Here is a 17,975-nt window from a genome sequence, read left to right as displayed (position 1 = left end):
CCAAGTAGCTGGGATTATATAAGCACCCACCACCACGCCCAGCCAAGTTTTGTACTTTTAGTAGGATGGGGTTTCACCATGTTGGCCAGGCTGGTCTTGAACTCCTGACCTCAGGTGATCCGCCCGCCTTGGCCTCCCAAGTGCTGGGATTATAGGCGTGAGCCACCACGCCTGGCCAAGTCACACAGATATTTTTAAAAAGCTATTATAAAAACCTGAAATGCCAAAACCAAACCTTATTTATAAAACAAATCTTGACATTATCAGCACAGATAACTGGACATGTAAAATGCAGAATTATAAAATGTAGAATTATTAAAAACAATTATATACACATAACTCAAACATTTAATAAAACATATATATTAACTTACTAATTTTTTTATTTTTATTTTGTTTGAGGCAAGGTCTAGCTCTGTCACCCAGCCTAGAGTGCAGGGGTGCAATCATGGCTCACTGCAGCCTTGGCTTCCTGGGTTCAAGTGATCCTCCTACCTCAGACTCCTGAGTAGCTGAGACTTACAGGCATGTGCCACCAAGCCCAGATTTTTTTTTTTTTTTTTTTTTTTTTTGAGACGGAGTCTTGCTCTGTCACCCAGGCTGGAGTGCAGTGGCCGGATCTCAGCTCACTGCAAGTTCCGCCTCCTGGGTTTACGCCATTCTCCTGCCTCAGCCTCCCAAGTAGCTGGGACTACAGGCGCCCGCTACCTCGCACGGCTAGTTTTTTGTATTTTTTTAGTAGAGACAGGGTTTCACCGTGTTAGCCAGGATGGTCTCGATCTCCTGACCTCGTGATCCGCCCGTCTTGGCCTCCCAAACTGCTGGGATTACAGTCTTGAGTCACCGCGCCCGGCCTTTTTTTTTTTTTTTTTTTTTAACTTTTGTAGAGACAAGGTCTCACACTGTGTTGCCCAAGTATGTCTTGAACTCCTGAGCTCAGGTGATTTTCCCGCCTTTGCTCCCCAAGTGCTAAAATTACAGACGTGAGCCACTACACCTATAATCTTTTTTATGGAGGGCCAAGCCCCTTTCTTTGACTTATCACTCTCCTTCTATTTCCTATTTCTTGCCTAAACTATACCCACAAAAGATTGTCCATTTCTTATTGTTATTTTCTTAGATTAAGATTTAAAACACATTCAGATAGAAATATGAATGTAAAGGCCTAGATTTTTATGACCTCTCCCCTTTTTTTCAGTTATTTTACTAACGCATAATTTAGAGAAATTTTAAAATGAACTTGCCTTTATCAAGGCTTTCCAAAGCCTCCAACTTAGATTTCAACAAATAAATATTTACTCATGTTTTATCAGTATCATTCCATTATATCATGTAATTACTACAACAAGGTATATAACTGAGATAATTAAGTTTGTTACTGGCATGCAATTCAAGCCAGGTGCATGGCAATTCTGAAAAGGAGCCCCCTACACAGAAGCATTCAGTCTATTTGACAAAGGGAATCCTGAAAGTTAAGTTGATGTGGGCTAAGAAAGCATTTACTGTATTATAATGTCAAAATCTACATAAAATATTATCAATAGGAAACTAAATATGTATAACATATACCCCAAGCCCAAGTATGCCTTATTCCTGGAATATAAGAACAACTGAACATTAGGAAAGAAATTTATGATACCAATGTATCAAAGAAGAAAATCAGTATTATCATTTTTAAAAAAGATCTGGAAAAAGTAAGACAATCTGAAAAATTACTCCTGAATTTTTAAAAAGAGAGCTCTTAAATAGTAAGAAAAAGATACTATTTTAACATGATAAGCAGAATCTCTTTCAAACCAATAGCCTAATTCTTAATTTAAAACAAAAGCCATTCTCAGAATTTCAATTATCTATTCACTGATGCATTACAAGAATCTATTTCCTGCTTTAATGATTCTGAGCTCTAGACAACTTCTCCATTTGGAATTCTCCAAGTTTACTGCTTAGTACACAGTAAAGGACAAACTGGTGACTGAATGAATTTCCACTTAAGCCAAGAAAATAATAAGCATCACTTACAATGTTACATAGGAGTGTTAGCCAATGTAATTACACCAGATAAAAGATAAGGGAAAGCTGCAGGCACAATTATCATTATTCACAAACGATAGGATAGCCTTCCTGGTAGTCTTAAGAAAACTATAAGGGATACTCTGAATACAATAGACAGAGTTCTACTTCTGGTAATGTTAAAGTAGCTACTATCAGACCAAGTCTCCTACAGGTAATAGCTATAAATAGTGGACAAAATATAAACTACAACTATCTGAGGACACTAGAGAGCAACCAAAAGCAGGCAGAAATTGGAGGGGAATTAATGTCTGACAAAATGAAAAAGCACTATATGAGTTTCTATTTCTACAAGTTTTTCTCTGTGGGCAGACAACATTTGGCATGAGGACAGAAATTTGAAATTTTACTAGCTTAAGAACCTGAGATTAGATTCAGGGTGAAGAGAACACTTCGGACATGAGGGAGGATATCCTAGAAAGGAGAGAGGCACAGGAAGCACAGATTCTGGATATAGACTCTCCAAATCTCAAACTGAAGCCTACATATATAATGCCTACAGCGATATACTCTAAATGTCTAAGATACAATTCCAAATTACTAGACATGTGGAAAAACTGGAAAATGTCAGAAAATGCAACAGTGGAAACCAACCTTGAGGTAATCCATATGTTGGAATTAGTAATCACCATGGATTTAAATAACTTTATGATCAAGAACATAAAGAAAAATAGTTTGTAAAGTACAAAAGGCCAGGAAAACTAAGTAAATAAATGAAAGCCATAAAAAAGAACCAAGTGTAAATTCTAGAACTGAAAAACAACTCTAAAAAAAATTTTTACTGTGTTGGCTTAACAGCAGTTTAGAGGAGATAAAAAAGAGATCAGAGGGAAAATTTGGTGAACTTGGAGACAGAAATGATCCAATCTGAAGAACAGAGAAAAAAAACAGATTAGTTTATTTAAAACACATATGGCTGTTTAAAGCAAAAATTATAACACTACATTGTGATATTTGTGATTATGTACTATAATAATAATAGCGTAAGGGATGGGTCAATGTACCCATATATAGTTGCAAGATTCTTACATTTTGGGCAGGGCGCAGTGGCTCATGCCTGTAATCCCAGCACTTTGGGAGGCCAAGGCGGGCGGATCGTCTGAGGTCTAAAGTTCGAGACCAGCCTGACCAAGATGGAGAAACCCCATCTCTACTAAAAATACAAAATTAGCCGGCATGGTGGCGCATGCCTGTAATCCCAGCTACTCAGGAAGGCTGAGGCAGGAGAATTGCCTGAATTCCGGGAGGCGGAGGTTGCAGTGAGCTGAGATCGCTCCATTACTCCAGCCTGGGCAACAAAGCGAAATTCCGTCTCAAAAAAAAAAAAAAAAAAAAGATTCTTACATTTTATGGGAAGTGGTACTACACTAATTCTAAATAGACTATAAAATGATAAGAATGTATACAACAGCCCAGAAAGCAGCATGTTAAAGAATAAAATGCAAAGAAGAATTAGCTAAAAATCCAACAGATAATTACAATCAAATGCCAAGATTATTCAACTAATTTAAAAGACAGCAGAGAAGAAACAGAGAACAAAAAATAAGAGACAAACAGAAAACAAACAGTGAAATGGAAGACCTAAATCCAACCACAGCAATATAACATTAAATGTAAATGGACTAAACAGTCTATTAGGATGGATAAAGAAATAACTCAACCATATGCTATTTATAAGACATGCAAATAGCATAAAAAAGTTGATGTGCTATATTAATATAAGATAAAGAAAAAATAGTAAAAAAAGATAAGGGACATTTCATGGTGAGAAGAGTCAGAAAGACATAATTATAAATGTATATGAGCCTAATATCAGAGTTTCAAAATAGATTAAGCAAACTGATACCATTAAGGAGGAGCTATATGCAAATCCACATTCATAAATAGAAATTTTAACATCCCCCTCTCAACTGATGGAACTTTAATTTTTGTTAGTAAAAACAATGAGAATTTAGAGAACACCACTGACCTTAATTAACATTTATATAACACTATGATGAACAACTTCACAATTACATCCTTGTCAAATGCACATGGTATAGAGTCATCAAGACAGACGACATGCTTAAACCAGTCTCAACAAATGTCAAAAGACTGAAATCTTTTTTTTTTTTTTGAGACAGAGTCTCGCTCTGTCGCCGAGGCTGGAGTGCAGTGGCGCCATCTCCGCTCACTGCAAACTCCGCCTCCTGGGTTCACGCCTTTCTCTTGCCTCTGCCTCCTGAGTAGCTGGGACTACAGGCACCCGCCACCACACCTGGCTATTTTTTTTTTTTTTTTGTATTTTTTAGTAGAGACAGGGTTTCACTGTGTTAGCCAGGATGGTCTCGATCTCCTGACCTCGTGACCCGCCCCCCTCGGCCTCCCCAAGTGCTGGGATTACAGGCGTGAGTCACCGTGCCCGGCCAAAAGATTGAAAGTCTTAACCAGTAAAACTGAAGTGAAAACAATAAGACATCCAGAAAAATCTCAAATATTTTAGACTATAATATTCTAAATAACTGATGGGGCAATGCAGAAAGGGAAATTTTGAAATATTTAAAAATGAATGATAAAGAAAATACAACATATAAATTTTTGGCCTCAACAGGAAAAAAAAGTAAAAAAGATATGAATGACAAATCACAAAAGAAACACAAATGTACAGGAACCATGAAAATACACTGGACTTTAAATGAGAAATGTACAGTTTTAATTAAGAGCTTATTGTTTGAACCTGTAATTTTATTGCTAAAAATTCATCCTAAGTAAATTAATGGATAGGCACACAAGGGCATATTTGAAGGATGCTAATCACAGCACTGTTTACAATAGCAAAAAGAAAAAAATGGTGCAAATAGCAATAGAGTATGGTATGTTTATATAATGAGATTATGTAGTCATATATGAAAAGCTTTATATCATGCATTTATTTTAAAAAGCATATTATAAAATATATGTAGATTAAGCATACTAGTGTTATAAACGTTTTCTCTGTGCCCTACTGGATTTTCATTCACATAGGTGATATATTTATTACTTTTAGAGTCATATAAAAATCATGAGAGCCATTTTTGTTTTGAAAATAACAACTACAGAAAAGTTCATTTTTATTTATTTTACTTTGTTCTTCTCTTATTTTACTATTTCAAAATTATTTTCAAAAAATATTTCTTCATACCTAAATCAGGAAACAATTCTTTGTAAGATAATTTTCTAGAATCTGTCTGATAGTATACTACATCTGGAACACATGCCCCATATAGTTCCTCAGATTTTCTCATTGCTGCCATTCAAAATGTTAGCAATGGGGCATAGTACAAAGATTATCCTTTGGAACCAGGAAGTCCTGAGTTCAAATTCCAGATGTTACTTATTTAACTGAGCAAAATACAGGATAATTATACCCACTTTGATTCTAACTGTTTTAAGTCTCTGTAATGCATTACAACACATAAGGAATTCAATAATAACAGCATTAAGGACTATTACCTCTTAAAAATTTATCCTTGGAATAAAGTAATCACAAATAAATGCAAGAATGAGTGCCATCTCCCAAATTTGCTTTAGCTTAGCACATCCAAACAATTTTCTTATATACAGTCATTAAAAGTGGTCATTATAATAACTGTTGAAAAATGTTTAGGATGTTATGTGAAGACTTTTAATAAGAATAATATTGGTTACTGTGTTAAAATGTGTCACATATAAAAAATGTGAGGCATACAAAGTAAAAATAACTTTCTTAGGATAGTATTACTATTTTTTAAAAATTTCCATTATGTTACTTTTTAATAAAAGTAAAAACAACTAATATAACTAATACAGAGAGACATTAAATATGCTACATTTTAGTCTTTCCTACCACAAATACTTTTCAACAAAATTTGTTTGATTCTATCATATCAGACTCCTTAGCAAATATTTCTTGAATACCTTTTATGTCCCATCCACTATGTCAGGTAGTGGGGATACAATGATAGAAAAACCAGACATAATTCCTTTCCTGTCTCCATGGAACTTAACAGTCTAGTAAGGAGAAAGACATGAGTAAAATAAACACATAAACACCACCAAAAAATCACCACTGTCAGAAACACCAGAAAGAGAGGTAGAAAACCAGAGTCAGGGAGGTCAGAGAGGGCATCCCTAGGGAAATGGCATGGAGTAAACATCTAAAGATGAGCGGGAGTTAACCAGATGAAAGGGGGAGGGAAAGACATTCTAGAAAGATAGAATACAGCATGTTCAAAGGCCTGTGGCAGGAGGGAGGGTAACACCCTTGTGAAATTAAAAAGGTCAATGTAGCTAGAGCATGGGACTAGAGAAGAAGCACTGTAAGAGATAAGGCTAGAGAAACAGGGCAGGGGCTCAGTCATGCCGGATTTAAAAAAAATAACCACTTCCATTTTCAGTTTAGGAGTGATAGGCAGTCAATGAAAACTCAGGACTAGAGATAGGAAGAATAGGCTGTCATGATTAGATTTGATAAGATTATTTTGACTTTCTTTTTTCTGTAATGTAGTTGAGAGATGATGGCAGTGGAAATGAAGAAAAAGGGCGAAGTTTAAAATTGGGGAGGTGAAACTGACAATTAAGTGATGACAGGATGGGAGAAGAAATGTCAAAATTGGTGTTCCAGGTTTCTGCCTAGAATACCCAGTTGGTTGGCTGATGCTGCCATCTATGGAGTTAGGGAACACTAGAGAACCAGGTTCAGTTGCAAGAACATGATCTTAGTTTTAAACACGATGAGTTTAAGGTAGCTTTGAGATAGATTGGAGGGGCTTTCACATAAGCAATTATATACAGTATGAAATATGGAGCTCAGAAGAGAGGCCTCGTCCAGGGTGGAGAAATGTATTACTTCCAAAAAGTCTTGGGAAAAGGTAACATTTCCCAGGAAAATAACAGAATGAGAAGAGAGGATATGGGAACACAAATGTTTAATTGCTTGGAAGATGATGAACCTCCAAAGGAGTTAAAAATAAAGCTTCAATATAAATTTATTCTAAGCACAAGCAAATTAGCCTCCATCACGTATTTTGTAAATTATATTCATTTTCTCATTAGGTAATATTCAATTACATAAGTTACTTTTATTACTGGGGAAATACTCAGAGAATGACCTTTGTATTCCTAATATACTCCTTCTTAAAATGCAACTCCATTTAATAAATACTGCTAAATATTTATGTCGTCGGCTTAATCTACATCAACTTCATTACCTTGGGATTATATTTGACAAGATAGTATAATACTCAAAACTATTTTCCTGTATAAAAATGAATGAATGTTACCAAGGATACAATCTATAAATCTTCCTAATGGTTCAGTTTAATAGCTCTAAAACACAGCCTGTCCTGGCTTTAAGAGCAATTACAGTAAACTATAGTTAATATGCACTGTCTAACTCACAAGCATCACTTACCTTGGTAAATCTTATTTGCTTATCAAATGTCACTGATACTACCTAAACAACAGAGAAGAGATGCTCACTTGAAAACCTAAATTAGCCTCTATTTTATGCCCTAATAGAGGAATGAAATATAGAACAATGCTTTAGTAAGTTATCAATGCCAAGTACGAAAATTTAGTTGGGTTTCATCTTATTGTAAAACAATTAATTTAGAGAAATATCAATAGAGTAAAAATGGAGTTGATCATTTCATAATATTTAATGATACAATGTGTTAAAAAATAGGGATAAAATGTTTCTTTTAATTTTGGTGAAATTACAGGTAAAGTTAGATTCTATATGATACTATAGCTTAAGAGTTACGACACAGTATATGATTTGGCTGAATGTAGAGACCTTTGGCAAAGATGGCTATCTGTACACAAAAATGCTATAGTGTAGAAACATTTTTTTTGTTTGCAGTTAGGTATGGTCACGTGACAGTGAGGTGTGGCCACATGACCGAATTCTGCTCAGTGAATGAAACATGTGCAGGAGTGACATATGTCACTTCCAGGAGTGGCTCATAAAACTTCCCACAATTGTTCCTTCATGCTCTTTTCTCTTTCTGACTAGCTGGCTGTAACTAGTAGGCCTCGATAACCCCCAGGACAACCTCAGAAGTGATGTTGTTGGCCAGGCACAGTAGCTCATGCCTGTAATCCCAACACTTTGGGAGGCTGAGGCGGGCAGATCACTTGAGGTCAGGAGTTCCAGACCAGCCTGGCCAAACCCCATCTAGTGAAACCCCATCTCTACTAAAAATATAAAAATTAGCCAGGCATTGTGGTGTGCACCTGTAGTCCCAGCTACTCGGGAGGCTGAGGCAAGAGAATCGCTTGAACCCAGGAGGCGGAGGTTGCAGTAAGCCAAGATCGCACCACTGCACTCCAGACTGGGTTGACAGAGTTAGACTGTCTCAAAAAAAAAAAAAAAAAAAAAAAAAAAATTGAAGTGATATTGTTTAAGATGACAACGTTCCAGTCAGTCAGAGTCCCTGACCAGAGTCTACATCCTACCTAATCTAAATGAAAATGCTTTGGACTATTACATGATTAAGAAACTTTTACTGTATTTAATCCTACATTTTTGTTTCAGCAGCAGCCTACCCTAACCAGTAACTATGATGCGGTGGCTCCCCGCTGATGTACAGCTTCTACTTTTCTGCCAGCTCTGCATTATATTTAAATGCATACCTTGCATTTTAAAAATCTCAAGCAAAGGACAGAGTATACCTTCTGGTGCTATGAACCCTAACATAGGTATTTTGTGTTTCTGTACAAGTTTTTTACATTATGACTATTAAGCATTATTATGGGCTGAAACGAAAATATTTTGTTTTTAAAAACTATTCAGAATTTCTAAATTTAATTTTTTTACTCAGGTCTAAAATTTTTTCTATAGAATTTACTTTGAAGTTTATAAACATGGCAATAAAAACATAATTTTATAACAAAAACAATGATTTTCAAAAAATATAAAAATAACATTTTTGGCATATTATCTATTCATTCCAAAACTATTTTCTGAGTGATTAATATATATTAGGTATTATGGAAACAAAAAAAAAAATTAAAAGCTGCCATTTCAAGGAGCTTCAAGGATAATATAAAAGAAGCAAATAGATTACAATATTTCATTCTAAGTGTATGACATATACATGCATGGGATAAAATGGGAATAGACCCATTATATGGGTCCCAGTTGAGACTTTGGAAGACACACTTAGGAAAGGTTTCCTAGAAGAAATGATTTCTAAGGACAAGTTGGAGTGGGAAAGGCAAAGAAATGGGAAGACTGAGAGTCCAGGTAAAGAACTTTATGTGTCATAAAGTCTACTAAAAATTTTGGATGAGTTTAAGTCTGTAGCGAGCCAGTGAAGGGTTTTCAGCAGGGGAATGACATGCTCAGGTTTCCATTTTAAAAGAACGCAATAGTGGCGGTATGAGAAATTAGTTGGGTGAAAGGAGAATGGTAAAACTGGAGACTAGGACTCTGGGCACCTGAATTTAGATGAAAAGTAATGAAAGCCTTAAGTCAGTGGCAGTGGGAATTGAAAGAGCTAGGGAGGGTGAGAGAAGGCTGAAAGATATTTAGAAAGAGAAATAATGGGACTGTGGCCAAATATGATAGAGACAGAGGACTAAAATATGACTTTCAAGTTTCTGGCTAGGAAAATTAGGTGAATATTGCTGCCCACTAATCAACACAATGGGAGAAATGATGAGTCCAGCTGTGATCATCCGTAGATTGCGAGAAATAATAAATAGGCTTTTAGAAATACAGTAGAATACTTGATTAAAGTCAGATTGTAGACATAATCTTTATTGTTTAGGTGGTTTTTGAAGCCACAGATTTTATGAGATAAACGTGCACAGCAATGTTTCTCAGAGAACAGTCCACTTGGTAGGCTTGTTCACAACACGTATTTTTAGGCCTTACACTAGACCTTATGACTTAGATTCTCTGGGGTTATTCCTAGGAATCTACGTTTATTTTCCCAGGCAATTCTTATTTACATTAAAATTTAAGAGCTACAGGTATGTAAGGTGGGAAAAGAATGGCAATTGTAGAACTGTGGGAAACATCAATATTGAAGGTAGGCTGGGTGTGGTGTCTCACGCCTGTAATCCCAGCACTTCGGGAGGGCGAGGCAGGTAGATCACCTGGATTGGGCGTTCGAGACCAGCCTGGCCAACATGATGGAACCTTGTCTCTACTAAAAATACAAAAATTAGCCGGGCATGGTGGTGTGCACCTGTAATCCCAGCTACTCAGGAGGCTGAGGCATGAGAATTGCTTGAACCTGGATGGCAGAGGTTGCAGTGAGCCAAGATCACACCACTGCACTCCAGCCTGGGCAACAGAGCAAGACTCTGTCTCAAAAAAAAAAAAGTGTGTTTGTGTGTGTGTATCTATATATACATATTATATATAAAATATATAATACATATATTCCATATATTTTTTTTGGTAGTGATTCTGGAGAGTTATATACCACATCATTAACAGTGGTGATCAATGAATGATAAAATAGGGAGTTTAAAATTTTCTTCCGATCAAAAGATTATATAAAAATTTTGGAAGGTGGCATTCTATTTTAGTATAGATGATAAAGATTTATAGTTATAAAGATTTATAGTTATATATCTTTTTATTTATAGTTATAAATTTATAGTTATAAATTTTTATTTATAGTTATAGTTATAAAAACTATTTATAGTTATAAATCTTTATAAGTTATAACTATTTAGTTATAACTATAACTAAAGTTATAAATCTTTATAACTATAAATCTTTATCAGGGCCTCAAATGACTAGAATAGAAATTTATCTAGGGCCTCAAAATGACTGGAATAGAATAGCCATTTACTTTTCTTTTTAAATGTATTTTTAGTTTTTATTTTTTAAATTCTGCATTTACTTTTATCTTTTTAAGAATATTTTTAAACCAGAAAATATTTTTCTTTGAAACCAGCCAAAATGTCAAATATCATGTGGGCAATGAAAGGAGCCAACCCAGCATGTGAGCGCGCCCAGAATGCCTGTCATAAAGATTACAGAGAACTTAAAACTAAGTACTTAGGAAAATTTTGTTATACAAAGTTAGTTATGTCTAAAAAAAACAAAACAAAGCAAAATAAAACAAAAAACAAGAAAACCACCCTTAAAAGGGACAATATATTTTCAAGGTGACCCTTTAACTTCACTTTGTGACTTCATGGGAGAAACAGCTACTACATAAAATAAATACAACTGACAATACAAATAGCACAATTCTTAGGTATTTAATTGAACTACCATAATTTTATACTTGAATGACTTCAGCAAAAATTAATATCAAAACCAGGGCTAGGACTATGGATTTCAATGCTCAATCTCACTCAAATTACACATATTTCTAAAATTAGACAATCTATAATTTGCTTTAGTAGCTCAATTTCTAAAAGGAATTTTCCAATTTCTCCTCTTAGATATATGCCAGTTTATACTTCAACATACAAGATGTTATGAAGAACTGAGTATAGAAGTAACAACTGCATAAAACACAACTTAGACTTTTTTAACCAACCATTTTGTTCTGTATTCATATACAAAAATAGCCCTTTTAAAAACTCAGAAGTTTCAAAAGTTACTTATGTTATCAGAAGCATAAGACATTTCTTTCATTACCATGAGCTCGAAGTAAAGCTTCAGCAGTAAAGAGAGGAGCCTGAAGCATGTCTGCAGTTTCCACAATAAGCATATCTTTTAGTCTACGAAGATCCTGAGGCCTTAATCCTTCATATGGCTTTGAAAAGAAAAAAAAATAAAGTTAAATGGGTATTATACTCATAGGAAGTATCAAAATGCCTATAAACAATATATAGTCAGTACTATGTATCCACAGTTCTGCATTCCATGGATTGGATCAACTGTGGATTGAAAATGTTTGGGGAAAAAAAAAATAAATGGTTGTGTCTATACTAAACATGCACAGACTTTTTTTGTCATTATTCCTTAAATAACACAGTATAACAACTAATTACATATTATTTGCATTGTATTAGTTATTATAACTAACCTAGAGATGATTTAAAGTATATGGGAGGATGGGCATACATTACATGCAAATACTACCCATTTTATATAAGGGACTTGAGTATCTGTGGGTTTTGGTATCCATGAGGGTCCTGAAACCAATCCCCACAGATACTGAGGGATGACTATACATGATTATCATTTAAAATCTTTCTATTTAAATTTGTTTATTAAACTTCAAAAGGCTTTTTTAATGCTCTACTATCATGGACTTCAAACTGCCCTTTCACAAGTCTCTTTTATGCTATAAAACAGATGCTGGGACTCATGTACCTTATTCTAAAAATAAAATATCATAGTATAAGGGCAAGACCATCTTATCTTACAGTTTTAAAATTTTGGATTATACAAAAAGTATGAGAAATAAAACCCTACAATTCCACCATTGAGCAATAATTATTCAAGTTCTTGGGTATTATTGTCCAGTCTGTTCTTTCTGCAAATCAACTGAGTATGAATATATATGTTCATTTAGGCACAGTTTTGGGTATCCTATCAACATAAAAGAAATGGAGCAGAACTTGGTGAATGCCCACAGTCTCAGCTACTAGGGAGGCTGAGAAGTGGGAGGATCACTTGAGCCCAGGAGTTTGATGCTGTAGTGTGCTACAAGCATGCCGGTGAATAGCCACTGCAGTCTAGCCTGGGCAACATAGTAAGACCTTTTTTTTTTTTTAAAGGAAAGTTAACCAAAACTTTTCTATATAGGAATACTATTAAGTAAGAGAGAAAGAAGCACTGTAATTTCATCCAAATTATCCTTTAAAAAGCCCCAAACTATCACATACAATTTGCTTCTAAGCTAATTTATGAAACATGAATTCCCCTACAAAAACTTAGTAAATTCTTTAATGGTTAAATTAGTACTACCCATTCCAGTACAGAAGTCATACATTGCTTCTAGAAAATGTATTCCAAATCCAGACTTGGGATTCTAGGTACCTCTCCTAGCCTCAGCAATGACAGTGAATACTTCCTGATATTCCCAGTGGTGGCAATTGCATACTTCCTGGTCTTATATTGTAAATGTTCTTTTTCAGGTTAGCCATCATTCGACTTCATTTACGTTGAACCAAATAGGGAGAGAGAAAATGGTGAATTTAATCATGATTCTCCAGATCAGTGTTATCTAGAGAATGACAGTGCAAGTAATGTATAGGAGAAAATTAGCTTTGCTTGCAGTTCTGACATAATGTATCTGAAGATTTAATTTTAGGTAAATTAAGAAAGAAGGGATAATATGAAACAATCTGCCTAGATCCAGTTTTTTAAAATGCCTGTAGTTTTAAACTTCAATAGGTAACAGTGGAAGAAAAATAATTCTTAAAGGATAAAGACACACTGCCTTCATGAACATGTAACATATGCACTCTGAATCTTCACAACAGAACTGTAATTAGGTCATGTGAAGCATTTCAATACATTGCTTAGTCCCAAGTGGGCACTACTTCTCTCTTCCACAAGACAGATTAAAATGAAGGTGCCTTTCTCTTTCCTGTTGCAAAGATAAACTGCTTCTATTTTCAGACTAAACAAACCAGCAATAACCTTCAAAGCAGTCAGTACTGACATAAAGAAAAAGAAAAACTAAATTTAAAAGAAACATGAATAAAATTACCTCTTTTCCATCAGTGCATACTACTGCTACCAAAGACCACTGAAAAATTGTGAAACAGCCTATTATACAAACTGCACTACCTTCATATTATTATAATAGTTCTCTTCAAAAATTATTTCAGAAAGGTTGTCACGTAAAGGAGTTATTAAAGTATTTGTTCTTATTTTTTTCACAAGGAAAACAGCCTCCCCTTCCTATCGGTAAAACATGTTTATTGTTAAAAGAAAAAAAAGAATAGGCACTTATTTACCCAAAAGTATCTGTAACTGTTAAAAATTTAAAAGATGTTTAGATGCTCAGGGAGAAAGGATATTTCTAATTCCCCTTAATAGCAATCTCTCATTAGCTGATCCATGAGCTTAGCTTGGGAGGGAGGGAGGAAAAAATAGCCAGGAAAGTTTTTAGGATTCTTTGACCCTTCCCTTCATTTCCGCTTCCTCTCCCCTTATTCAGCAGTTCTTGCTTGTGCATGAAGATCTAGGCTACCCTGAACCGTACTCTGAAATGACAGGAAGCCAGCAGCTTCTGCAGAGCAGAGTAGGTTAAACCTGCTAACTAATATAGTCAGCAATGTCCAGCATGAGTTTCTTGCCAGAAAAAGAACGTTGAGCCTTTTAAAGTTATATAGACTAAGAGAGGGGAAGGGAAGGATGATTCTTTAGATGGGCTTTCATAGCAGCATATTGCCCACTTTTCCCTTCATACACTCGGATGTAGCCGTACAGTCCTACTCCTACAGAATCTGACCCCAACCTACGTCTAATACTTGCTAATTTTTCTGTTCTCCCTTTGGTGTTTAAATAAATTGAACACACTTTTCCTAGCCATCACTTAAATATCTCATTTAAGAATCTCTTAATAGCAGTTCCCACTCTCCAAAATTACATGTTCCACTTACTTTTAAACTTATTTGTGTGTTTCTCTCTCCCTGTTGGAACGTAAACACCTAGAATGTAGTCACTTATCTTTGTTCCTCCAAGCATCTAAAACAGCGTCTAGCAGTCACTCAGTTTTGTTGAATGATGGGAATAAGAAGTGGATTTTACCAATTTATAATTTAATTATTTGGAGGAAAAGACTAAATTAAGAAGTTATAGAAATATATTATACACTGTCCAGATCATTAACTAAATTAAAACTCAGCTGAAATATACATTTCACCTTCAGAACATAAATTTTTAAAAGTACCTAAATATATGACTTAATACAATCACACAGCAGGCCATGTAAAATCACTAGCATAAGCAAAATAATCCAGAAGTCAACCAAGGTCAAAGTAGAAGGTACAAATATAAGTTTTAAAGAAAGCACTGACGTTTTTAAAAATTCAAGGGGGCTTGGTGTGGTGGCTCACACCTGTAATCCCAGCACTTTGGGAGGCTGAGGTGGGTGGATCATTTGAGGTCAGGAGTTCAAGACCAGCATGGTCAACACGGTAAAACCCCGTCTCTACTAAAAATACAAAAATTAGCCAGGTGCGGCAGTGGGTGCCTGTAATCCCAGCTACCTGGGAGGCTAAGGCAGGAGAATCACTTGAACCCGGGAGGCGGAGGTTGCAGTGAGCTGAGATCGCACTACTGTACTACAGCCTAGGTAACAGAGTGAGACTCTTTCTCAAACAAAAAATAATTTTAAAAAAATTCAGGTAAAACTCATAACATAAAATTAACCATTTTAAGGTGTACAATTCAGCAACATCTAGAACACTTTCAGTGTTGTACAATCACCTTTATCTAGTTTCAAAACATTTCCATCATTCCAAAAGAACGTCCTATAAACATTAAGCAGTCACTCCTTATAGCAGTCACTCCATAAAGCTCTGAAATGCCCAGTTCTTGGCATTTTAGTTTTCTCTCTCCTTATTCAGCTGTTCTTGCCTGAGCATCACAGGACGCCAGCAGCTCCTGCAGAACAGAGTAGGTTAAACCTGCTAACCAGGTAGCCAGCTAAGGCAATGTCCAGCATATGAGTTCTGTTTCTACGGCTTTTATCTGTTTGGATCTTTCATATAAATGGAATCATCCAAATGTGACCTTTTGTGTCTGGCTTCTTACACTTAGCATACTGTTTTTGAGGTTGATCTATATTATATACAGCATGTATTAGTAGTTCATTCCTTTTTATGGCTGAGCTATATTCTATTGCGTGTATATCTCACATTTTGTTTACCCATTCATTAGGTGATAAACATTTGAGTTGTTTTCACCTTTTGGCTATTATAAATAGTACTGCTGTAAACATCCAGGTAATATAGGCATTTATTTGAGTATGAAAGTATTACTCTTTACATTGTGAAAATAGTAGACAAAACAAATCCAATATGCGTTGAAAAAATCTACCAAACTAGAAAAATACAGGGACATGTGATCATAGTATTAGCAAGTCACAAATTCAGAAGACAAAAAGGAAAAAAATTTATACCTCTGAATACCATGTAAGTAAAAAACTTAGGATATGGAAAAATACACAAAGTTCTCTTAGAAAGCATTAAGAAAACATACTTCATAGAAAATGCACAACTGAACAGTCAATTTACACAATAATCAGAGAAATAAACAAGGTACCATTTATTTGTCCAAATTGGGTAAATATAATAACAATGATAATATTCAATGCTAGCAAGAATGTGGAGAAAAAGATTCTCTAATATACTAATGAAATAAAAGTAAATCAATGTAATCTTTCTGGACAGTTTAAGAGCATCTGACAAAGTTTAAAATCTTATGACCCATCAAACCAATTTCTAAAGACACATAGGAACTACACTTTTAAAATGTGTATACAATGCAATAATGATGACTATGAAGTAATAATCATGATTACAGTAGCAGACAATTAGCTAATGTTGAAAATGAGTCAGGCACTGGTCGAAGCATATACATATATTAACTCATTAAGGATCACTATAACCCTATGAGGTAGGGACTGTTAACTTCATTTTAAGAGGAGACTGAGACAGAGAGTTTAAGTAATCTGCTCAAGGTCACATAGTAAGTTAGTCATTGGGCAAAGATATGAACTCAGACAGTCTGGCTCTAGAATCCGTATTTTTAACTACACTAATGGCACAATTGGATAAAGAAGATATATATCAGGCAAATATTCACTGTAGCCTTGTTTTTAAAGGTAAAAATACATAAATTACTTAGACGTTTGGCAATAGGTAAATGTTTAAAATATGTACATTATATGTTCTGACTTAGGAGAGATGTTCATGATATATTGTTAAGTTGAAAAAATATAGAATACAATATATGACATGATCTTACTTTTGCATTAAAAATTCAATATACATATATGTTTGCTTAACTCTGGTAGTACACATAAGAAACTGTTACCACTTGGGATACAGTCAGGATGAAGAAATTATTTTACATTTTTAGCAATAAATACTCATTATAAATGTCAGGAAATGCATGAAAATAGACAAAATAATAATTGTAAAGGAGATTACCTATAATCAAAATGATCGTTTTGGTATACTTCAATATTCTTCTTGTACATAGTCATTTTTTCCCATAGAATTAGTATCAAACTATTCTGTAACTTTTTTCTTAACATAATAATAGTTATATTAAGTCCATTTAGATCTTAAATCTACTGATAATGCCTACTGTTATTCCCTGATTCAATTATAAATTAAAATAAGACGGTATTTTGGGGAAAAAACTAAATGTCTTACAATTTAATTACATCAATATTATTTCTGGAAATTACTATAATAATTTAGTCTTCTGACTAAATTACTATACTAATTATTACAGTAAAAATTTCTGTTTGACTCAAGATAATGGATTGTCAAAAAGAAGGCAATATGGTAAGTGGAAGTTGCTTGGACCTGAAGTCAGAAGAATCAAGTTCAGCTCACTTTGATTCTGGCAAGTTACTCAGTTATTTTCCAGTTTTTCTTCCTCATTAAAAAAAGGTGGGGAGGAGAGGACAACTGTCATTCAAGGTTCCCATGTGGATTAAATAACCACGTGAAGGGTCAGCAAAATGCTTAGGGCACAGGCCCTCTCTCTTTCTATATGTACTTAATATGAATAAGCTTGTCTATAAAATAACCTAAGTACAGAAACAAAAGATTTTTTAAAAAGTAAATTTTAATCCCAACAAACTCAGTTCTTTTGGCCATATGGAGAGTATAAAGCTCTGAAATTGTTGGGAATCCATAGAGAAAATAAACAACACGATCATATGATTATTTTTCTAAACATGTACAAACCAATAGTTACATAATACCTTTTAGAATCAAGTTAGCACTAAACA

At 34.6% G+C, this 17,975-nt stretch overlaps 1 protein-coding gene across 7 annotated transcripts in view; it reads right to left on the bottom strand.

Moving 5' to 3' along the window:
- Window positions 1–17,975, bottom strand: part of LOC105475489 (ankyrin repeat and IBR domain containing 1) — a 155,617-nt gene that overhangs the window by 53,279 nt on the left and 84,363 nt on the right. For all 7 annotated transcript variants that reach the window (XM_011730766.3, XM_011730770.3, XM_011730768.3 and 4 more), the window contains one exon: window positions 11,681–11,798. In XM_011730766.3, coding sequence (XP_011729068.1) covers window positions 11,681–11,798 — 118 coding nt within the window. The remainder of the gene's footprint in view (window positions 1–11,680; window positions 11,799–17,975) is intronic.

This window comes from Macaca nemestrina, chromosome 4 (assembly GCF_043159975.1).
Source record: "Macaca nemestrina isolate mMacNem1 chromosome 4, mMacNem.hap1, whole genome shotgun sequence".
In the NCBI taxonomy this organism is placed as follows: domain Eukaryota; kingdom Metazoa; phylum Chordata; class Mammalia; order Primates; family Cercopithecidae; genus Macaca; species Macaca nemestrina.
The sequence above is the reverse complement of the archived record's forward strand: the minus strand, read 5'-3'. Positions and strand labels throughout refer to the sequence as shown.